Source organism: Catharus ustulatus, chromosome 12, assembly GCF_009819885.2.
Source record: "Catharus ustulatus isolate bCatUst1 chromosome 12, bCatUst1.pri.v2, whole genome shotgun sequence".
Lineage (NCBI taxonomy): Eukaryota > Metazoa > Chordata > Aves > Passeriformes > Turdidae > Catharus > Catharus ustulatus.
The window spans coordinates 6,455,143-6,479,465 of NC_046232.1; the positions used below are offsets into that span (position 1 = coordinate 6,455,143).

The 24,323-nt window shown below is 39.3% G+C and overlaps 2 protein-coding genes across 3 annotated transcripts in view; one reads left to right on the top strand and one right to left on the bottom strand.

Moving 5' to 3' along the window:
- Nucleotides 1-187: 187 nt before the first annotated feature.
- LARP6 (La ribonucleoprotein 6, translational regulator) lies at nucleotides 188-7,478 on the bottom strand. Its single transcript, XM_033070655.1, has 3 exons — nucleotides 7,279-7,478; nucleotides 3,243-3,435; nucleotides 188-2,167 (listed from the first exon to the last, which is right to left on the bottom strand). The coding sequence occupies exons 1-3, from the start codon at nucleotides 7,476-7,478 to the stop codon at nucleotides 1,097-1,099; spliced, it is 1,464 nt and encodes a 487-aa protein (XP_032926546.1). The 3' UTR covers nucleotides 188-1,096.
- Nucleotides 7,479-10,116: 2,638 nt separating this feature from the next.
- The window catches only part of LRRC49 (leucine rich repeat containing 49), a 41,952-nt gene continuing 27,745 nt past the window's right edge, over nucleotides 10,117-24,323 (top strand). The window contains exons 1-8 of one of the 2 annotated variants that reach the window (XM_033070653.2): nucleotides 10,117-10,192; nucleotides 10,860-10,922; nucleotides 11,504-11,591; nucleotides 13,809-13,908; nucleotides 14,478-14,681; nucleotides 16,005-16,071; nucleotides 19,935-20,078; nucleotides 23,953-24,014. In XM_033070653.2, coding sequence (XP_032926544.1) covers nucleotides 10,139-10,192; nucleotides 10,860-10,922; nucleotides 11,504-11,591; nucleotides 13,809-13,908; nucleotides 14,478-14,681; nucleotides 16,005-16,071; nucleotides 19,935-20,078; nucleotides 23,953-24,014 — 782 coding nt within the window. In that variant the 5' untranslated portion in view covers nucleotides 10,117-10,138. Of the gene's footprint in view, nucleotides 10,193-10,859; nucleotides 10,923-11,503; nucleotides 11,592-13,808; nucleotides 13,909-14,477; nucleotides 14,682-16,004; nucleotides 16,072-19,934; nucleotides 20,079-23,786; nucleotides 23,859-23,952; nucleotides 24,015-24,323 lie in introns of those variants that run through there. The other variant, XM_033070654.2, reaches the window with a different exon arrangement.

The window sequence follows — 24,323 nt, forward strand, 5'->3', positions numbered from 1 at the left end:
AAAATGAGTGTGACACACATGAAGCATGACCACAGAATTAACCATCAGTAATGGGGCAGAGGTTTTTTTCCCCTGAATGCAATGGAAATTAAAAATAACTGCTACTAGAATTTAATGTGGTATAAGATGAAGTTTAAGTTATTTATTCATGTGTAGCTCAACTTATTTTTAAAGTAAACAAAATAGATTTAGAGTTAATATTTTTATTTCCATGTGATTATACAAGAGAACATTTACAGAGCAGTTCCAGTGCTCAGAGTCTTTACTCATGAAAATGCACACTGGTCCTATTGAACAATACCGCTTTGGTGATGTATGTGAGAGCAACTGCTCACTGTGGCATTGGTTTCTCACTTCCTTCTGAGGCAAACAGAGGAAGTCTTCAAAATCTCAGTTCCTTATGGTGAGACTGGTAGCATTCCATAGCGTTTCATAATACAACCACTAAACCGTAAGTACATGCTGTTCCTCAGGATCCTAGCTTGGCAAATAATGTACTTACATCAATGATTTATATGCCTGCTTGAATATTTAGGTGTTTCAAAGTAATACATTAAAAAGAATGGATGCAGGTGAGGGTCCTGCATTAGCTAAGTGATTCAGCTGATTAAAAGGCTGGCATGTCCCTCCTGCGAGGCCAAGAGAGTGGGCACTGGTTAGATTGGAGTGGAGAGGGCTCTGGGGAAGGATCTCATCAAGGTTTTTAAATATCTGACGAGAAGTAAAGAAGAAGGAGCCAGGCACTTCTCAGCAATACCCATTAACAAGAAAAGGGGCACAGGCTGGTTCTGTGTGGGTGGTTGAACATGGGAACACATCACCCAGGCAGGCTGCAGAGTCTGTCCTTGCAGATACTCAAACCCACCGGTGACTTGTAGCTTCAGCAAAGGAGGTGGACTGGCATCTCCAGAGATGCCTTCCAACCTCATCTGTTCTGTGAAGAAAATATACAAATATACAAATGATAAAGTCTCTGTATAAATACAAAAGTTTTGAAATTAAATACCGACTTAACTGAGTCACTCAAGTGGCAGTTTTTCACCAGGCTTGGTCACCAGCAGTTGGCTGATTTGTGAAACTGTTTTTAAAGAATAGTCTATTCATCCTTCATAGGCTTCCTTCTTTCATAGCCATTGTGGAATCCTTTGGTGCCATCAGGACCTTTAGGCAGCCGCAGCACCCCTACAGGGAGACCATCTGCATTTTGTATTTTCCGAGCCAACATGGGACTGCTGACAGGACTCTTCTCTTGTGTCAGAGTTTGGGCTTTCCTTCTCTGCACCCAGGGGCTCCCAGAAGGAGTAATGCTGCTATCTGAGGAATAATCAGTGTACTTCCTTGGAATTTCAGGGCTAGTGCTTGGGTTAAGCTTGCTGTCTTCAGCCAGAGGAGACTTTTTGGTTACTTTTCTTAGTGAAGAAGGACTGTTCCAAGGACTTGATCTGGGTGACATATTAGGACTCAAATGGTTGTTAGAGTGGATGATGGGGCTCAAATTCCTCGTAGTATTTGTTGTGGTACATTTGCGTCCTGACAGTGGTGATGTAGGATTGCTCTCTGGGTCAGAGGAGCTGTTTGCTGAAGATTCATCACCAGCAAACTGAAGTTCCTCAACTCTCTTGTTAAGGGATCGAGTCTTCTTAAGGCTCTTGCTGGTATCTTCATCACGGTTCTTGTCTTTGGGAACTTTTTTCTTTGGTGGTTTCATGCCTATTAGGACAACTTTCATGCTGGTCTCTTTGTTTTCAGCACACATGAAATCATGAGCACGGACGGCAGCTTCTACTTCTTCAAATTCTATAATTGCACATTCCTGGGTTCCCAGCTGAGTGTACCGATTGCTGACCCTCCTGATATCAGGTGGGAGATCCCTGCCAGGCTTGAGAATGCGAACTGATGAAATTACACCAAAAGTTACAAAGGCTTTGAGGAGGTGCTCCATTATCCTTTCTTGCATGCATCCGTTTTCTTCTTTGTTCAGGGCCTGCAGCTCAGAAATCATGTGGATATCATATACTAGAAGCATCCTGGTAGGGACATTTTCACTTGGAAACACTGGAACTGGAGTATTTCTTCGAACCTTTTTGTTATCATCATTGAGCTCCAGAGTGTTCGAGTACTTCAGTGCATAGGCTGTGGTTCTCCAGTCACGGGTAAGGTGTTTCACCTTTGGGACAGACACAGGTTAAGCACCACAACTGAGCAAACCCAATCAAGTTAATCACTGAATTTTAAGGCAGGTGCAGGCTTCAGTTTACAAACAGAACCCTGGATTTAAGTTTCATCTAGCCGACTTAGTGAAAAAGTAAACAGTTTTTGTGCTACAATAGGCATCAGTGAGCTCCTGTAAAGCTCATGTCCTGTTGAATCTAATGAAAACAGGAACTGGCACTAAAGCTCAAACTGAAAGTCATTACTACATCTGAAAGCCTGCTCAAGTAGTGCTTGGTCATTGCACAGCTAGGCTTGAACCATGATCAAAATGTGTGTTCTAGAGGGGTAACATCTGCCAAACAAGAAGTTTTGTTAAGTTTAGGTCTTCATTGTATTGAACTAATCTTTCTTCCCTCAAAAATCTTGGTCTAAAAAACACCCCAAACTTTTCAATTTTCTTTAAATGTTTTTAAAGAGTTTATCTGTTATCAATATAATCTGTCTGAAGGAGTCTGAAGAAATTGAGAGTTCCTTAACTTCTATACTGGAGAACTCCGCAAAACAATGAGATTTAGAATCTTGACAGTGTTTCTAGAGTAATTCTAGAAATCAGTTACATACAGATTTACACAGGTCTTTATAATGTAAGGAGAAAAAAAAATAATAAAACTCACTTGAAGTTTAAGGGAATGCAGTTACCAGATACTTTATACTACACTTCGTATTTGGTTCTCCGTCCAAAAGTCAGATTCACTGTCCTGTCCCTTCTCAGAGACAGGAATGTAACTTTACCAGGACTACCCAGTTGTTCATGAGTAGTTGCCATGGAAATTAACTTTATCTAATGTTCTCCTGTCTCCAAGAATGCTCCTTTAAAAGCATACAGGCTTTTAAACCAATGATTTGCCTAGCCAGTCATCGAGTTCAGCAGTTAAAGTTCTGGATGAGTACAACCTAACCATCATCACAAAACCAGGAAGATAAAGACTATAAAGTTGACTGTATAAAATGTTACTTTAATCTTTTCTACTGTTTTTAGATTCATCAGGCCTGCATGAGACCCTTCAAGTCTTAAAAGGTTAGCTTACCTTCTTAAATGAAGTGAGGAGTTTAACACTGACATAACCCATCTTATTTCTTCTCACATGCTTCAGAAGGAAGGCATCTTTCTCAAGGTTCTCATCTGAGAAGTAATATTCAATCTGTGCTATTAACTTCTGGATCAGGTCATTTTCTGGTGGTTTCCAGTTCTGGTCGGAGTCATCATCATTTTCTCCACCACTGGAAAACAGTTCAATCATTTTATCAACAGATCTTCGTCTTCTATTAGTGGAGTCAAATAGCCTTTCAGATGAAAGTGCCATAACCATTATGCTGGTTCCAAATGACTTTATCAGGACAGGTATCACCCCCCAGCTGAGCCAGCAGACTAGCTCAGAGGATGAAGCTTTCCAGTCAGCATAAGGAATCAAGTTCCTGAGCTCATTCCAAAAGCTGATCTCAGTGCAAAACAATGAGACATCTACACTAAGCTTGAAAACACTGCCAACTCAAATCTTCCACCAAAACATGTAATGAAGATGCACTGACACTTGGTACTATACAAAGTTCCTCCAGTGACAGTGTTACATTTTTCAGTATGATGCTATTAAACATAGGCCTGACCTTTATGTGTTTTGTGAGTAGTCATATACCAGAGAATGAATATTCCAACTTGATGCAGTCATGATTTCTTAAGCCTCCTCACATGAATGCAGGAGTTTATATCCAGGGAGTAAGCAGAACTGACAGGACTGTTTCAGAATAATACAGGCATGTTTTACAGGTCACTTCCAGAGTGACAGAGTAACATAACCAGCAGTTTACCACAGGGGCTAAACCTGCCAGCTCATGCACCTCAGGAACAGGTTTATATGCACACATGGAGGTTCCTAAGAAGTCATTCTCATTTCTTCTCTTTACCTCCCATCATAATGTCTGGGTACCTGGGCAAAAGGGACCACTGTTGAGCATCCTATTCCTCAAAAAATACTGCAGCCATGGATTCAAGAGAAACATCTTGCCATATGCAGTTACAGCAAAATGTTTGTTGCTGAAAATAAAAATTTCCATTTACAGATTACTAAAATAGAAAAGTCTATCTTAAGTCAGAGTCATTTTTTCAAGCTGTTAGTGGTCTAGTTTTGTTGTGGGATCATCATTAAAGTTTCTGTTAAAAAAATAAAATTATCCACTTTACCCCATAAATAATGCATTTGTTTGGTCTCCTAGGTATATTAGCAATGAAAAGAAGGAGCCATCCATTTCCCCAAAATTGCCTTAAGTGGTTTTTGCAGGCTTTGAAATCCTTGGGGAAAGAGTAGGCATCACACTGGAGTGCTGTGAGGCCGATCTCTGTGCGGCAGGGAGGATGCAGCTGCTGGATCCCCTGCCCTGGACAGTTCTGCTGATGAAGCAGTGGCTGCAGCACTGCAGCTGTGCTGTGTCTGGAGACACTGGTTAGGTCAGTGGGCTCTGCACAACAACTGGGCCTGCTGCTGGCACAAGCTGCAGTAGTTCTCTGAGACCTGGCTTTTTGAAGTTTACAGTACATTTAGTTTTTATGGTTCTTCTGATAGGAAAACACATCAGATAGATGTGGATACTCACTTGCACAATCCTAGAAGTCTCCCTGTTAAAAATCTCCCTAGCCTTTAATAAGGTGTGTTTCCAAGGAATGACAAGAATGAGAGAGCAAAACAAAGAATTTGTTATTTGGCAAAGGCAGAAGTGGAGGATAATAGATGAAGTTATAATTAAGATGGTAAAAATATCTAATGCCCAGCTATGGGTGCTGGTTTCAGAAGGAAGCAAAAACCAATGGTATTTATTTTTCATTCATGATAGTCCCTTCCCACTACTTCATTTACTGCTGATTCAGAATTTGTCTGGGTACAAGAAGCTTGGAACATTTCAGCCTTCTTACAAATCCACACTCGGCTAGGAAAAGCTTGCCTTTAGTTCAGTTTTGTTTTAGGGGTTTATTAGCACAGTAGTTGCAGGTGTTTGTTTAGAGACAAAAAGGGGTGTTATGCTTTGGAAAACAACAAAAATTAATGGCATGTTTGCAGAGATTGGCACCATCCCTACCTGCAGCCTTAACACACTGATTCAGGGTGAAACAGGGCTCATTTCACCTCTCAAATATTGGTCACAGTTTGACCTACATGCTATTTCTATGTTTGGCAGAAAAATCAGCTTTAAAAAAAATCTCATGGGCTCTTACAACAGCCCTCACTAAAGGCTGCATGAAAATAGCACCTACAATAACTGCAGAAATTTGTAAATAGATCCATATTAATTTGTTATAATGATTGACTGGTAGCACCTCTAGGGTATGAACTGTATGACAAAAGTAGTTGATAAACAGTTTCAGTCAACATTGAAAAAGAACCAAACCCTAGTAATTATTCACAACTTTATTTTTTTATTCAGAGCTTTGTGATTAAGTGTTTGTAAAACAGAGTGAAAAACAATCTTTTAACATGGTGACTCATGTGGCCATTAGTCACACAAGAAACTAAACATATCTACAGAAAGAGCAGATTTGGAATTTTAAATATCAAGACTCACAAATAATGTATTAAATTATTTGAATAGCATGTAACCTTCTGAAAATTTTTAACTGAGTCTCCAAATGAATAAAGTGTTGTATTAATGAGCACTATGTGGCAATCTAATTTATAACTTCCAAGAGTACAATCACTCAAAGGCAGTCCATGTTTGTCAACAAAACTATGAATACAGTACTGGGTGCCTACTGATGGCAAGTTGTCTGCAAGCTTCAGCTGCAGAGTGAGATGGCTCTTCCCCAGCAGTTTTAGATCATCCCTAATAATTTTCCAAATGTTTGTAAATAATTTCCTATCAGATGCTGCATTCCCCAAAAGGAATTCCTTCGGTAAGGTTATATGTAGATGGCAGAAGCATGTGTAAACTCCATTCACCTACTTTTGATGCAGAGTCTTCAGAGTTCTCTCCATGGCTATACCTCTGGCCCTTCCTGGATCAGGAAGAGGCCATTTACAAAAAGGCAACCTCCACAAGGACTGAATATACATCAACACTGTCAGCAAACATTTCTGAAGACATCATCTACTGCAGAGAATTAAGTAAGTGACACTTAGGAGTAGCTATTGTCTTTCAAAGATTGAAAAAATAACCACGCTTTTTCCAAGTCTAGGCCAGGGCTAGAAGCTCTTCACAAGTAATACTATCATAGATAACAGATGTAAATAATATCCTCATTTTAATAAATCAGTAATTGGAATGCAATGCTGTAGGCTGCTGTACATATTTATAAAAATACGGTAGTCACATATGATTGTGGAATGACTAAGCTGGCTCAGTTTAAAAACCTTAACTGTGGCTAGCTATGTTGAACTCCTGTTTCTGTAGTCCACAGTTGACAATTTTGGCAGCTACAGAAAATTTCTCACTCTCCTACTACCCCACTTTAATTTAAAATAATACACTGCAGTTCATTCTGAGTCAATGCTTGGTATGAAGTTAGAAAATCAATTGGAAACAGTAAATGTTCAAACAGGATACTGGATTTCTTGCTACAGTACCTAAATCTTTATGTGACAATTTATTATTCCATCTGCAGTTTTAGTACAAACCACAGGATGAACTACAACTAGTAGAGCTTTGTCTCTCTGCAGTTAGCTGGCACAAAAATCCTGGATGATCGTTTTACAAGTAAGAGATTCTGGTAAGCATCAAAACTATTTCAGGCTACAAGCCAAAACTGGGGAAAAGAGGAAAACCCCAAAACAAAACTCCAAAACACAGCTACAATTAAGCCCCGCTTCTGTAAAACGCAGTGAATTGAAAATGTCGGGGGCATCGCAGCCCGGCACCTCTCGCTGCGGGGGAGCCCCGGGCCCGGCAGCTCTGGGACGCAGCCCGGGAGGAGCTGTCGGAGCTGCGGGCAGCTCCCTCCGTTCCGGGTGTCCCTGCTGGAGGCTTTCCAGTGTGTCCCACCCGCCCCTCAGCGTTGCATCAGCCGGGCCCGCTCCGTTCTGGGGTGTCCAGCGGCCCCGCACGGCCCCGCCCGCGCCCCGTCCCCTGCCCGGGGCTCACCTGGAGCGCCCGCAGCGCCCCGAGTCCTCCTCGCTGCAGCTGGGGCACGGCGCCCCGCCGGCCCCCGAGTCCTCCGAGTCCTCCTCGTCCTCCCCGGCCGCCGCCTGGACGGCCACTCGGATCTGCACGGGGCCGCTCCCCGCCGGCAGCTCCGGCCCGGCGGGCGCGGCCCCGGGCTCGGCCGGCTGCGGCTGGGCCATGGCGCTCCCCGGCCGGGCTCGGCCCGCCGCCACAGCAGCGATGCCCGGGTTGCGACAGCCGCCCGGCCGCCTCCCCTGCTGTCCCCCCCGTCCCCTCCCGCTGGGGCGGCGCTCCCAGCTCCACTCCCCCGGCGCGGCCGCACGGCAGCGGGAGGGTCCGACCCTCCTCCAGCCCTGCCGCCCCCGGGCCCGGGCAGCTGCACAGTCCTTGTCCTTGGCGGCCGAGCGGGGACCGCTCTGGTTTCATCAGAAAACAGCGGGCTCCTCGCCGCAAAGCAGCGTCTCAGCTCCGCTTCTCTTGGTACAGCCTTGGGGCTCCGCCGCTGCTCCCTGACCAGGGCGTTGCATGCCATGAAAGAAAGAAAGGTTTCGTCGGGGTAAGTGTGATTTAAATGCCGAGGGTGAGATGTGGAAATAAGATACACGAGTCAACAAGGACGTGATTAGATACGTGGTGGTTTTGCAGAGGAGTCTCCTCTGTAGTTCTGTATGGCACTTACACAGAATAAAAACATTACCCCTTAAGAACTGATTAAAATAGAGGCCCGTTATCTGAAACATTTAGGCAGTGATTATTTTGAATTTAAGACTATTGCACTATATTTCAGCGGACTGTTTCATCTACTAAAGTTGAAATTAACATTCATATGCTAAATACTAAATAGAATCAAAAGCTTTTCACTTTATCACATAAATACTCTTCACTCAAGGAAGATCTTTTATTCAGTACTGTCTGTACTGCTAAACGATCTTTAAGTTTCGATTTCATTTGTGGCATCCTTGTTTATGTCTGCCTTGCTTCAATATTTTCTTCTTAAAAATTTGGATGAACGAAAAGTGAGACTGCACTCAGGGCCAGTTCTTCTCGTCACTGTGTCCTCATGAGTCAGGTTTGCTGGCATGGACACATTCTGATACTGCCCTGCCTCAGGCTTTGGCTGATTTTTAAATGTGCCCTAAGCAATAAAGTATTTTGTTTATGAAATATGCTTACAAGCATCACTAACCAAATCTCTCGTTCTCTGCTAGTGGAACATTCTGTAATACGTCTTGCATAAGGCATCACTTTGCTATTTATTTCAGTGGACACGGAACTACAAACACAAATTACACTTTCTAGGCAAGAATATGGACAGGGACTGTCCATATTGTATGAGTTCATGGAAGTTGTTTGCCTCTCTGGGGACAAACAAGGAGTACGAACGAAGAACAGCAAACAGCTGTTATGCTACAGCTGACTCAAATGGTGTTTGAGAGAGACCTTACAGTTTATCAGGTATATCTTTCTGTCAAGGTGAGGGGAACCTGATTTTATAGCAAAGGACACTAGATGTGTTTATTTGTTCTACCAGTGGTCCCAGCACAGAAGGGGCCTTTGGCCAGATGAAGACTGATGTAATTTCAAACACTGTGTTGATTAGATCTCCATTGAAATTACCAGACTAATGTTTTTGTGTTTGTTTGGTTTATTTTATTTTCCTGTTAATATAACAGTGCTCTATAATGCTTAACTTCCAGTAGAGATAAAGCAGTGTTTGTAAACATAGCAGAATTTAAAACTGAATGTATTAATGTAGACAAGTCCCTTAGAGGGAAACCCATGGCACACTGGTACCCAGTAAACATCATAAACCCACAAACCTCAACTGCATGACCAAAATCTGCACAGATTTCTTATGGTGCATTATGGTGCATTTATTGTTGGTACAGTTGTCTACATACCATAAAAAATTAAAACCAAACAAACAAACAAACAAATAAAAATACCACCCAAAAACCCACAAAAACCCCCAACCACATATTTTGCATTTCTCACAAAATATACTGTAATTACATTATTCCTCTGTCAGCCTTTCAGCAGATGGAAACTAAAATGACCATTCAAGAAGCTAAACCTGGAATATTTATTTGTTTTTGTGTCCAGGATTTGGAATAAGTTGCCTGGGGAGGTGTTTTAGAGTGTCTGGTTCTGCACTGGATCGTGTGGTTTGTGATTTAGGGGCTACAGTTGCAGTGCTGGGTTGGCATTAGGACTTGGTGATCTTAAAGGTCTCTTCCAACTTTGATGGTTCCATGATTCCAACTGGGGAAGACCCCATGAGGCAATTCACAGCCCTTCCATGGACTGACAGCCACTCCGTTACTTCTCTAACCACCGATTTCTTGATGTGTGTATTTAAAGCATCCACTACACATCAGTCACGGCTTTTCACGCACAGCCACTTGCTTGTACAGTCCAGAAAAATACACTCATAACAGCAGCTTTTTGCTATGGGGCAGCAGGCTGGGAGTGACACTGGGCACAGCAGGATGGCTACAGAGCGCCACGTCCATCCATCCATCCATCCATCCATCCATCCATCCATCCATCCATCCATCCATCCATCCATCCATCCGTCCATCCACCTGTCCATCCGTCCCATCCATGCATCCCTCCATCCGTTTGTCCGTCCGTCCCCGTCCCCTCAGGGTTTCCCGCCCCTGGCACCGCCCCAGCCGGGCGGGGCGGAAGCCGCGGTCGCCGCGGTAACGGCGGAGCCATTTCCGACAGGGCGGCGGCGGCGCGGGGTGCGGGGTTGTTTGGGGCCGCGGAGCTCTGAGAGGCCGCCGGGGGCCGGGGCACTGAGCGGGGCCGTGGGGCTGTGCGGGGCTAGCGGGCCATGGTGCCCAGCAGGGGCCGCACGGGCCGGGCCCCGCGGGCCGCGCCCGCAGCGGTAGGTGCTGTGGGCATGGCTTGTGCTGTGGGACATCACTTGTGCTGTGGGGCATGGCTTGTGCTGTGGGCATGGCTTGTGCTGTGGGACATGGCTTGTGCTGTGGGGCATGGCTTGTGCTGTGGGACATGGCTTGTGCTGTGGGCATGGCTTGTGCTGTGGGGCATGGCTTGTGCTGTGGGGCATGGCTTGTGCTGTGGGACATGGCTTGTGCTGTGGGCATGGCTTGTGCTGTGGGACATCGCTTGTGCTGTGGGCATGGCTTGTGCTGTGCTGGGAGCTGCATGCGTGAGACGTTGCTGTTTTGTCGCATAAATTGAGCTCAAAGAGCAGCGTGTTTTCCTTTTGAAAGGCATATTTAAATGTAAACACTTGTTTTCTTCATACTGAGAGTTGTATCCCAACCTAAGTCATGCTTTCAGTGTATTTTTAAAACTAAAATCAGCGTGATTTTGGTAAACTAAAAATGTAGTGTTCCTTAGAGCTGTGATGTATTCTTCATACTATTTTGCAAAACAGTTCCTTTATTGGCAGGTTTTGCTGTTGAAAATAGCTTTATTGTTTAAGAAGCAGTTGTATTGATATGCAATATCAATATTGTAATCAACAATTGTATTGAAATTTCTGAGAAATGTAGCATTTAATTTCATTTCCTTCCAATTTGCAGGTTAATAATTGTGGTTTCCAGCTGGTCATCCAGACCTCATCAATACCGGAAAAAAACAAACCAGTAATTATTACCTTTTCTTGGATTGTTATATTGATTAATGTAGTTGTATGATACAGACAAATTTGCATGCTGTCAAATAGGAATTACTTTTTCAGTACTCATCTATTGACTTACAACATCTAATGCATCTAATAGTATTTTGTTAATTTATTTAATCCTATTAAAACATATAAAATAAAAACACGGGGTTGTACTATAGCCTGCCACAAGCTTAATGTATATGTACATATATATATATATGTATATATATGATTTCTTGGTCTTTTATCTATACCTATCTCCTGTAATTGCAATATTCTTCTCAGGGTGGGGTTTGTTTTTTATTTATTTATTCTGTCAACTGCATATAAATGTACTGGTAACTTCCATATTTTCATTTTGTTTTCCAAGAGTGAAGCTTTTTAGTTTAGTGTATTAAAGGAATGAATACACATTTTACTGGAGAAAGAATTTATTCTCTTTTTCAAAGCATTTGTAGAAATTCCTGAGAACTGCTGTTAGTACTAATGCTGTGTTTGTCTGTGTGAAGACATCATTTACATTTGAAAACTCTAACATTTGTCTATAATATTGTGTTGCAGATTGAATTCAGGATAAATAAAGAACAGTCCTCTTTCCACAATAGACTTCTGCAGCATGATCTGGAAAAAAACTACTCAGGAAGACAAGGTAATATTTGATAGGGTTTGTTTTGGTTGTTTTTGTATCTGTTTAATTATTTTAAAAGTATTGTATCATGATTAGAAAATGTAAGTATGACTGTGGCTTGGCTACAGTAATTCAATGCAATTACTGTTGCATCATGTTCTGAACCCACTATGCTACTGCCTGGCTTTTTTCATCCTTTTTTTCCCCCTCATGGAAGAGCATTTTTTCTTCTGCCTACAAAACCAGAACCTATCAAGTGCCCTACTGTACATTTCCTCAGTAGCCCCAGAATTGTCTAAAGTAACGTTTTACGGGATGTTTAACATTTTAATATAATTAGACAAAACTAGTTTCTAATTTAGAACCATGATATTAAGAGGTAGTTTTTCTAGTGTGCTTGGGTGCTCTTGGCTTTGCAAAGCAAAATATTGATGATCTCAGTGCTGACTGTGGTGAGGACTGGAAGAGACTTGAAACAACTCTTCTTGCCATGTTGCTGCTGCTTGTGGTTGGTGTGAGTAGAAGACCAATTTAGTTATCATGGCAACGCTTTATTCATTCTGGTTAAAAATGAAGGCCAGCAGCCATTCAGAATGTTGACTTCAGGGATACTGTACAACTTATGGAGTAAATTTAAGTCTGCAGTTTGGTTTTGTTCTCTGCACAGGAGACCAGAGAATATTGAGTCCTTTAGTGATTAACAAGCAGTTCTATTTCCTAGTACCGTGTAGTCTGACAGAATTTTCTGATTTAGCATTGAAGCAGAGTACAGGCCCTTTATCAGGACTTGAGGAGACTTCTATTCACACCTCACAAAATCCAGAGCCCAACAAAACAGCCACATTTTTAGTTCACATGCTTCAGGTAACAGTGGAAACTTCTGATTAGTCTCTGTCTTACTCGATGCCTTAGCAAAGGTGTTTCCTAGTGCTTCCTTTGGGTATTAAAGAGGTCAGTAGATTATTGTCAGGAAACCACTAGAAATCTTTTTCAAAAATATAATACAGGAATTTAAATGAATCCTTTTTATAAATCTTTCTTTAATGAAAGAGTGGCAATAGGGATCTTTTACATGTCTTTAGGAGGATGACAGTAGGAAAAAAAGTCACTTTACTGCCATCATGTTTCAGACTGATAGTTTTAAGTTTTTGGTCTTATGTTTATTGACTTAAAAACATGTGATGCAACTCAAGTAAGATTTTTGCAACAATATTAATCGATTTTAATTTTTTTTGGTGTTTTTTTCTAACAGTTTTTGTTTTGAAGGCTGCATAGAGGGTGTTGTTAGAGTAACTAATGATAAAATTCAAAAGTAGCACTGAAAAGATTCTAAGTTGACCAACAAATTGTTTTAATCAAACAGATACCTAATAGTATGTTTCAGACAACAATGGACTCATTGCTATAGTAGTAAAAACACTTGTTTATTCAAGAATTGATGCTTTTCCTGGTAACATATTTATTTGAAGGAAGAAGAAAAAAATGGGCAAGCCCACAGAAGTCAAGCCTGTATTTTGCAGTACTGTGCATGCACAATGATCTATTTTTGACCAATATTTTTCAGTAGATCATTTTCCAAATAAGCCAAGGCTCACAGAACACATTTGGTGATTAATTTTGCAGGTATTTTTAGATGTCCTCCCTTTTTTCCTCTTATATTTATGAAATGCATAAGGATAAATAGCTTTATAAATATGTTTTCAAGGACTGCTTGTGTCTTGATAATGGAGTGTAATACCAATGATCAGTAGGTACTTTGTGCACTTACCTTTGAAAGACTACATTTATTGATGGGTCAGTGGGAGTGTTTCAATATTTTGGTGCTCTATTTTCTAGTTGTATCAACATCTATTTGATCTTTGTCTTTATCTTAAGTCGGATATTACCTTCTTTAAATTCAGATACTGAAACTGTGAAACACTTTTACAATCTTATTTTAAAATATCACTGGGTAATTCTAATCAAGACAAAGGCATTTACAAAATATCTGAATACAACAAATTGTTGAAAAAAATCTCAAAGTAAAGGAATGGATGTACTTAGGAAAGAAGATGCAGAGGGATATGGTCATAAATAATACCAGTAAAGAAAAATTGATAAATCATAGTACTGAATGGAGGCAAAAAGCACTTTCATGCTTTACTTTATATAAGAAAGAAAATTTTGCTTTTATCACCTGTAGTTCATGACATGCATCTACAGAGAAGTAGTTCATATATTTGCATGATTTTCCTATAGATAACATGAATTTTGGGAGCAGTTCATCAATAACATTTCCTGTATTGCACCGTACTGCTGAAGAAAAAATACTGAACTCGGATAGACTTACCCTGGAAAGGTGAGAGGGTGATGGAGTGCATGTGCCACAGCCTCAGGGCCCTGGTCTGAAGTGACCAGAGCCCCACTATTGGCTGCTGTCAGTGATGGGCTTGGGCTGTTGGCTTTTGTGTGTGTGCTTTTGAGAGAAGAACTGTGTCCCATGGAGAAATTCTCTGTGAGTGTCTTGTGATATATCCATACAGCAGTCATCTACAGCAGGCAGATTTCTGATTTGAGCAGGCTGTTCATGTGATAGCTGAAGCAAAACTTAACAGATTGTGAGGCTGCATCTGTTGGAATTTTAGTGTGGTCACAACACAAAACTTCCATGTAGTTTCCATGTAACAAGCGAATCTCTGAGAAGAGAGGTGTTCAGGAAATTTTGGAAGTATTTCTGTTGTATTTTCAGACTGATGTTTTAATAGGTAGGAGTTTCTGCTTCATCTACAGAATTTAATTAGCAAGCCTAACTAATACTGCCTTAACAAAGATGCTATATTTTTCTCTGTTCATTCAGAGTGAGTGAGCAGAAGGTGGATTACTGATTTGGTACTTACTTATGTGTTGTTTTTTTCTTTTTTCTTCCAGGCAAAAACTGACAGTATGCCCAATTATTGATGGGGAAGATCACCTTCGTCTTTTGAATTTCCAGCATAACTTTATAACTCGTATCCAAAATATTTCTAATCTTCACCATCTTGTTTTCTTAGATTTATATGATAATCAGATTGAAGAGATAAGTGGGGTTTCAACTTTGAGATCCCTGAGAGTGCTTCTGTTGGGAAAGAACAGGTAAAGATAATAAAACCTAACTAAGGCACTCTAACTCCCATGATGTAACAACTGTGATTTCCCATTGTTTCTGTTTTCAGTTTTCAGTTTGTGATGTTGCTGTCATACCAGTGAGACCAGCCCTAAGATTAGTTAAGTGTCAGGCATCCCACTGAGGAAGCATACAGATTTTGTGTGTCATGTTCTTCAAAACTTCGTTTCTTAGTAAATTTAAGCAATATTTCCAAAGTACTTCACATGTTTCCATCTAATCTCCTATTTTGATTCCTTATTAATTATGTGTTGTTAGATTTGTGTGGCATGTTGTAGAATGTGTTTTAAGATCAAATGAATCATTAATTGATTATTTATAACCTATAAAAAGTATTTCTGCCCGATATATTTAGCTGGGAAAAATACCAGACAGATGAGTCATTAATTTTAATGCTTATTTATTGCTTCTAGTCCTGTAACCTTTAATTTTAATAATTTAATACATGTATCTGTGGAATTGCTCTACACATCGAAGGGTTCTGCTCTGACTTTTAAAGTTTTCCTCATTTTCTTATAATCAGTAAACTGAGAACTGGTGACCAGATGTCAGTTATATGCAGCTTATAAAGAATGTACCTCCTTATTCAGCCTGTATTCAAAACTGATAAATTTCAGTAGTTGCAGTATGTTACTAGAACTAAGAGCTTTTGTATTAAAAAATCTCACCTGTAGAAATCAATTTTGTTTATAGTAAAATGTTGGGGTATGGGTACTGCAATTTTACAATACTTTGAGGAATTATTTTCCTTATCATAACCACCCTGAGTGCAGTTTACCTTAGAAGTGTGGTGTTGAGGTAGTCAGGACTTGGCCTGCTCATGAGTGAGTGGTTACACATCAGACAGAGCTGTTATCAACTTGATTTTGGCTTGATCTGTGTGTGATCTTTGATTGTTCTTGAAGCAAATGTTTAATACATGTGTTTAATGTCATCAGCCAGTAGATGATGCTGTTGGGTGTATAATAGCCTAGGTTTGGAATCTGACAAAATATGACAGGACAGAGAAGTTGTAACACAACGAAGTTGTTAACTTTGGTTTCTAGTAGAGCAAGTATTCCATCCTTTTCTTCTTTCTAGAAGAGTCACATAAATTCTGCTGCTCTTGAATTATTGACAGTCAGAAATGGTGATAATCTTAAAGTCATACTCATTTATCAACTTTTTTTTCATGGTTCAAAATTTTGTTGTTTTTCTGTTACTCTTGTTAGGTAAAAAAACCTTAATTTTTTATTGGCTGGAAAATGAAAGATACTTTTAATCTAATCATTGTCATAATTGAAATCTTGCAGAATAAAGAAGATCTCAAATCTGGAGAACCTAAAAAACCTTGATGTTTTAGATCTTCATGGAAATCAGGTACAGTACAATAACTTGATTGCTTATATTTGTTGTGTAGACATCATGTATTTGCTGTGTCTTTTACCAAAAGACACATTGTTTCATAAAAGGGAACTGGTGGCAAGTTTTGCAACTCTTGGTGTAACAGAAATCAGTAAGTTAAAAGGTGTCATGATGTTTATTTTGAGTCTTTGTACCAGTCTCTTGTACTGTCAGTGCTGTACTTCAGGAAGGTTATAGTGATTAAAATGCTGCATTAGCTGAGTATACTGGCACTCACACCTACACAACAGTAACCTACCACAAGCACTTGTGGTGTAGTTAAAGTAACACAGTCTTAGAACTGCTATAAAATTTTTAGTTATGATTGGTTGCTGTTTCTACTGTTGGTGGTCTGACAAAACCAGATGCCCTACATATATGTAAAAGAGAAGAAAAAGACAAGTTAGCACTGTAGAGACTTATTGTTAGAAGTGATTAAATCAGTTTGTGGCTGCTTTGAATTCCATGAGTTGAACAATGTGCACATTGTGCAGTGGCAGAGGCAGCCTAGGACCAGGTGATGGCATTGCCCTTGGAGTCTTGGCCATTTCCAAACATATTCATTCACAAGTGTTTGTTTGAACAATACAATCCTTTTTGTATTGCTGTTGGAAATTTGATGGGGGGGTTATGTTTTTGATAAAAATACTTGCAGACTAACAATGCAGCTGTGGCAGTCAGCACACTTTCCCAGCACAAGTAAAGAAATCACTAATGAAAATGAAGCACATCTTGCGCAAGTGAATGTGATGTAGATCTGACCTTTTCTTGTTGTCAAGCATCTGTATAACTCTCTTTACATTAAATGCACTTTTGCTTGGAGTTTTTTGCTGGTTGTTGCTGGATCATCTTCAAAATGATAGGCTTTCTTTGATCCAGAGAATATAACAAATTGCCCTATGTCAGGAATTAACATTAAATCTCGGAGTTCAGTAAGTTATTTTGGTTTTCAAAATGTTTTCGTCATAAATGTAGATGTGAAGGGCACAAATGTTTGGAAATGGAGTTGATTATTTCCTTTTTTGGTAAGTTTAGTGTGTTTTTCATGTAAAGACCAAATAAACACCATGAACTTATCTTCCATAAATAAATCATCTTTCTCTTTATTTCCAGCTCAAAGATAAACAAGTTTTCCTGTTTAAGTTCTCTTTTTCCCCCCATCTTTGAGGAATTAAAAATCTAAACCACCAATCTGCCATTCATAATATTAGTTATTTTTGAAGGATTAATGAAGAGATGAAGGGAAGAAATGCTGTGTTTGGGATACATCTTAGTGGTTTAATGCCTTGTTTTGAAGGCTGGGTTGTGTTGTTGTTTGCTTATATAAGGGAATAAGGGAGGTCCTTTAACTATGTAAATTCGTGGGATTTTTATTTTTGGCAGCCTTCTAGTCTGTCTTAAAAGATATTTCATCTAAATCATTGTAAATTTCTGAGGAACAGACTTCAACAACATAATTGGCTTTGAGAACTTCAAAATATGGTTCGTCACATTCAAGAATGTAGCAATTTTAAACAACAGATCAGAGAATTAGAGCCAGACTTATCTCAGGTATTCAGCAAAAGGACAATAATCATTGAGCACTGTTAATTATGTACAGTATCTCTTGTATGTTACCAGTGATCCCAGGTGAGCATTGAACAATTAAATCCTGTGTGCAAGTTATAGACAAGGTATTGGAGATACACTAGACTAACTGTTATTAACACAGGAATAGACACATTGAATTGCATAATTCAGGGACTCTACACATGAATTTTATGCTAGAATGCTTTAAATATGAAATGTCATCAGATTAATTTCCTGTGTTCTGTTTAATTCTGTGAATCATCTTTCTTTCCAGAAGTTCAATACTTAAGTAAAATTATGCAACCTGGTTTTTTCTTCATGCATGAACTTATTTTCATTCTTCACAGGTTTTTTTTTTTTAAAGATGGAACTTTCATTTGTGCAATTTAATTATTGGTGGGTGTGGTGGGTGATTATTTGCTGCATAAAAACCTTTTTCTGAATTCTATTTCATAGTGAGGTATTCAAAGATACAAGCAAAAGAGGAAAAAACGTGGTTTTGTTCACTGTTTACAAGTAGATTTTGACTTGTGTATACTGATTTCTTTTTGGTATTATATAAGTATTATTTGAAACATCCAAAAAGAAGTGATAATAGCTTTTATTATTTCTTACCTAATAGTCCATATGAAGTGCTTGTGTACCTTCATGTGTGCATGCATAATTGAAACAGGCAATTCAGTAGAGCTAATCTTAAAACTTAGCAAAGTGGTAAAGAGTATCTCTACATGTTGCTGATGAAATCATTATTTTTGCAATAGCAGTAAAATACCAGCTGGGCAGGCATCAGCAGAGGTCTGTCCTCTTCATGCCAACTGTCTGCTCTTGGGGTTGCTTTTGAAAGTCTCTCAGTATAAATATGTTCTTTTAAATAGTGGTATTTTCTGTTCTTCTTGTTGTAGTATTTTTGTATAAAATAGGCATAAATGGATAGTATAATTAGCAGTTGAATCAAACATTTAAGCACCTTGAATCAAAGGTTTGAGATGTTATTTACTTTTGGTCTCACAATCTACTTTTTAATTGAGAAATTGCTGAAATATTTCTTACAGCAGCATATTCCAGTCACAGACTTACATGTCCACACATATGTGTATGGATATATGGAAATTACCAACAAAATGGGGTGTTCTCAAACTGTTAAATAATAGCAACCTTACCTCTTCTGTTCCAGGAGCTGCTAGACACTTGCTGCAGACTGGCATGGCCACACTTAGATGATGAAAAGCAGCAGGCAGTTCTGTGTCTGTAACACCAGGCACTTGTGCTGGTCTGCACCTTGGCACTGTTGACCTCTTGGAGGAGGAGTGGTGTGCCTGGGCACTGGTGCTAAAGGGGGCTTACAGTGTACAGAGATGCTGATCTAACTGGCAGGGAGTGATACATGTTGGTGGCTCTTTGCACTGCCAAAACCCTGTGGCTGCTGAAGTATTTTCCACAGGAAACCCTGCTGTCTTCTTTCTGCCACACAGCATGGGTTTCACTGAGAGTACCATAGGCATGTCCCTCATGCAGTTGCTGTCCTTCCTGTGTGCAATTCAGGCATGAATTCTGCATAGGAGCTGGAGGACAGTTCCACACTGCCATGAGAAATAATTATCAGGATAGAGAGCCTCGTGTTGATCACTGGAAATATTAACAGCCAGAAATGAACCCACACTGAATTATCAGAGTAATTATCAATGTCTCTGCAAAATACAATGGTATTTTCTAGAAAGAAAAACTGAAATTAAGGATCATTAGCTATGGTTGCTGGTTTTGTGCCTTTTTTCTTTTGCTTTGTCATTATCACCTGAGTATTTGAAATGGGATATTAAGTATAAAAACAAGCATCTTCCAGCTGCCTGTTTACTGTAGTTCAGTCTTTGTTAGATCCCTCCCTTTTCTAATCCCAGGAAGATAATTGATTGTCTTTGCAGACAAATTAAGTCTCACCCATGCACAAGATTTCCCCATTTTGGCATACCATGAAATCATCAGCGTTGTCTTTGGTTTTGTTTTCGAGGTAGCTGTTACAGAGAGCACAGCTGGAGTAACCTGATTTCTGATGGGATAGAAGGGAATGTTGGCTGAGTTTTACTGCAGGATGAAGAAAAATGAGGGTGAATACTTGTTCTGGATCTTTGAGTAACATGGTTTAGAGAAACATAGGCAGACAATTGTATGAAGCTGATAGTTCGTGTACACTTCGAGAAAACTTGTGCGCCATATAGATTTTTTTTTAATATCCATATAAAACACAATGTGCATGTTTATTGTATCTCTGACAGATTGCTAAAATAGAAAACATCGGTCATTTAAGTGAACTGAGAGTTTTAAACCTTGCCAGAAACCTCCTAACTGTTGTAGAAAACCTGAATGGACTGGATTCACTCACAGAGCTCAACCTCCGTCATAATCAAGTCTCTACTATAGTAAGGAGCAAAATTCTTGTCCTTCTCTTTTTTCTTTATCACTTCCTTTTCTTTGTTTTTGACAAAATGCTTAATAACTGTGGCTTGTTTAAACCATATGTTTCAGATTTTTGACATCTTGTGTTTCCTCATATTGTGTTGCTTATATTGGTTTGCTGCAATACTTAATTCTGCAACATAAAGGTGAAACAAACACATTCACTTCTGGTGTTATTTTCTTTAAATGTGATTGGGGTGACCTTTAAAGGTCCCTTCCAACCCAAACTATGCTGTGATTCCATGATGACTTGTAGTGTTTCAAATCTTGAAAGTTCATGATGTCCTCTGGGGAGCAGGAGAAGAGACTTTGGAAAAGCATTGTGCTTCTCACCTGCAAATTTAGATCCTCTTCCATACAAGTTCATGTTCCAGAAACAAAGCATCTCGATTTCTCTAGGTTAACTAAGCCGTAAGACCATCCTTAATTTCAACTTAAGAATGTTGCTGGGGCAAATGCAGAGAAAACAGGTATTGATTGTAAGAGCAGAGTTTTCTCATGGAAGCTTTAACCCAGCATTTTAAGTCCTCATATTCTAAAAATTAAGCTTTTCACTTTACAATTTGAGTTCTAGTTCAGGTATGGCAAGTGGATTATTCAAACAAGAACCTTTTATTTTAAAAGTTTACTTAAATAGCTACCTTTTTTTGGCCTGCATAATTCTTTTAGGTCTTGGTCCCCTCTTGCTGAGCCCTTCTTTTCTTCAGTTTCTGCTATTTGCCAAATAGGAATTGTTCTTACATCTCAAAAATAAGAAATTTCTGCTCATTGCTGGTTCTGTCACTGTACCTTGCCCTGTGTCAGTGATGTTACCTAGAATTCTCTTTGCTTGTAGCTTCTGCCTTTTCAGTCCTCTCAGGTGCAACTTGTACTTTCTGCTGTCACAAGTGGAGAGTCAGCATGAAATTTAAATCAGTGACTTACAGACTTGGACTCTGTGCTGTATCTCAATGTTTTAGTGTTTCCTGGCAGAGACAGTGTTTCAGAAGATGATGTTCTCTTCAGGGAAATATTTATTTTGCTTGTTGGCCTGTGGGGTTTTTTTAATTCTTGTTGTTGTCAGTATAACTTTGGGTTTTTACTCTGATTAAATTCTAATGAAGTACGGTTTTGTGAGTGTGGATTGTTTTGTTTCTCATTGAATGGTAATTTTAGCAAGTATGGCAGTAGCTCTGTTTAGGTTTTGGACACATTATACTGTCTAAAACTCTTAAGTAAATATGGCTCCTAAAATGAAATATTTTTTCTTATGTTCATGATAGGTCTTTTTCTGTGTGTACAATGATGTGCATGTGTTTCTTTACTTATAGTTGCTTTATATTTTTTAAGTGAAAGTTACATTTCTTTTGTATGGAAATTCAGATTCTGTTTCAATAGGAAATTACTAAAAATGCAGAAATATGGGTAGAATATATCATTCTGTGGAAAGAATAGCCAAGATATTTTGTTTCTGGAGCATTGGAGTAGCTGAGGGAGGGAGCCTGTATTTCTTTGAGATGAAGTTTAAGTTCATGTGGTTGACTGTGCAGGTGGAGGAGATATTTTAGTTGTGATATTGTTATAGTGCAGCACTTAGCTGCAAAATATTCACTGCTAAGTTCATGAAAAGAATTTGGTTACTGTGCTTTAATTACTCAGTAACTGTGACAATGCTCATTATGAATCAGTCTTTTTTAAACTTGATTGTTCCTTCAAATGAAAGAATCTGAACTCAATTTTAAAAATAAATTGCTGATCAAAAATAATTCTAAAAATTAATCTGATTTAAATAACTTTGCATTTTTGTTTTGTGAACCTCCCTAATTTTTCACATACCTCTCTTCAACCTGCCCTAAGTGTTTTATTCTTGTGTAGGAAAGATGATGATCTCATTTGTCAAACAAAATAAGGTTTCATAATGAACTCTGTGCCCATTGCAGTTTAATGTATTGAATAACTGAAGTTATCCAACTGGGTTGCAGTTGGTTTGAAGAATTACATCTGCAATCATCCTTTACAATCCACTGGGCTTGCACTACCAGTTTAGGGACTGTTTCTTGTCTTTTAGCATTTCACGTCAGACTGAAAATCCTTGACTCATAAGTAGTTATTTTTGTAAGAATGAACTGTAGTTGATTCAAAGCTGTAGGATTTACAGAGGCAGTCCTGGGGCTTGGTTTATAGCAGAAGCATCTTACAGGGTTGAAGTGTACTCATAGAGTCTTTGACTATTCAGAATAGCAAACAGAATAAACGAATAGAGAGTCTTGTGTGGCACCAAAAGCACAGATCTATACATATCATGAGTTATGAAATATCTACTTATTTTCTATCCAGTTGTGAGTTAGGGCCTCTGTTAGGAAGCTTATTTATATTTTTCTTTGAAAGACTGACCTGCTTGTTTGCTTTGAGGTATTAAAAATTTAGCATTTGGGTTTTGTCATGTTCAGCTTGATTTTAGACTTGAATTAGGACTGGTCAAGATGTTCACCATTTTTTCAGGAGAGAACTCCTACCCTCTGTCCACCTCGGTATAAGACTTTGCATCCACACTAAAGTAGCTGGGGGTTTTGGGGGATTTTTAAAGACTTGCTACCTGTTTCACAAGACATCAACACATAATGCTAGGAAATTTGTCTTGAGGGGTAATTGTGTTCCCTAGTGATTAGTTGAAATCATTGCTTAAGCATTACTGTGCACAACCCTATAATGCCTGTCTTCATCTGTGTATCCACCTGTGTATCATGCACGCATGCCCACCCTTTCAGGCACCAGCACCATCTTAGGAACAGAGGGGATACCCAAATGAACCTCTGTTGTGAACTCAGTCTTTCCATGGTCTGATCTGGGAGGACTCAGGACAGCTCTGAGCCAGGAGCTTTGTAACTGCAGACTTGATCACATAAGCCCTGCTCATCATATCCAGCAGTGACTCTCAGCAGCTTTGTTAGCTTGGATTTAGTGTTTCATTAATAGGAGCTACAGGGTTTGTTTGAGCTGCCTTTGTTTACCTGTTTGGAATGAACTGTTCTGGACTGCTATGAAGACATGTCAGAAATCTGATGAAGGGAGGAAGAGTTGTAGGCTAAAATCAAGACACTGAGCTCTGATGTTCCTTTCCATTTCCCAAGTTTGTGTCCTCTGGTGTCAAATTGGAGTATAGCCATTGTTAGGGTAAGGAGATGCAGAGTTACAACTGAGGGGTAGGTTTGAATCCCTGCAGACTGTGCTATCTGTCTGATATGGATTTATATTTCATAAATGAAGTTTGATCTTACTTGCTATATTTCATCTTACTGTTATCTTAATATTTGAGTTTTAAGTTATTTAGAGGTTTTCTGCAAAGGCATTTAGCGGCAATATTAAATTTAGACTTTCTTATTTTGTAAGCTCATACCTTCTAAATATTGATTATAAAGGTGACAGAGTCCTTCAGATCATTCTTTGACTGGAGAGTCACTGCTGTTTGGCAGCGCTAATTGCACTGCTGTATTACACCTCAAAAACCTTATTTCAGCAAGCTTTTTTTTTTTTTTTTTTTTAAAGCATGTTTATCCTGCAGCTTAAATGCTGAGACAGCACCTTGGCTTATTTCCCAAAAGCCTGTTCAGAGAGCAGCAGCAGCCTCTTTTCTTTAACATCATTTGCTTTGCAAGTGATGCAGCGTGTTCTGCAGAGTGGGATCTGCACTGGAACACTCCCTTGCAGTCTGCATTAGGGAGAGATGGAGATGCACGTTCAACAGAAATCAATGTTGCAGCAAGGTTACAGCATTTAGAAATGAAGGCATTTCATCAGGCCAAGTAAAGAGGCTCGAAAGCCACTTTCAGCTGCTGAATTTGTCTATTTTCTTTCTAGAAAGATGTGGATACTTTACCCTGTCTCCAGCGTCTCTTCCTCAGCTTCAACAATATATCTAGGTAAGGGGAATAGGAGTTTCCTTCCTATCACTAATTTGAAGTATCCTACAGGAGCTGTATTTTATGAAAATTTGAATTCAAACACTGTGAGTACAGATCCTTTTTTCCTTCTCTTACATATCAGATAAAAGCATGATCAAGCTATTGTGTATTTTCTACTTTAAGTGTAAAAATTCTTGAAACCCTTTGCATTTAAATGTAGTTGTACAATGAGTATTCTACCAAGAAACATATTTTTAATTGATTATCATACTGTTTATAGTGGTCAAAATGAAAAGTGGATTTGTAAGTATGTTGTTTTGCTGTTAA

Coding starts and splice junctions, on each gene's coding strand:
- LARP6 (XM_033070655.1), bottom strand. CDS start 7,478: ATGGCCCAGCCGCAGCCGGCCGAGCCCGGGGCCGCGCCCGCCGGGCCG. Junction 3,436..7,278: donor GGGCGCTGCGGGCGCTCCAG/GTGAGCCCCGGG, acceptor ACTGTTTTCCAG/TGGTGGAGAAAATGATGATG. Junction 2,168..3,242: donor TCCTCACTTCATTTAAGAAG/GTAAGCTAACCT, acceptor TCTGTCCCAAAG/GTGAAACACCTTACCCGTGA.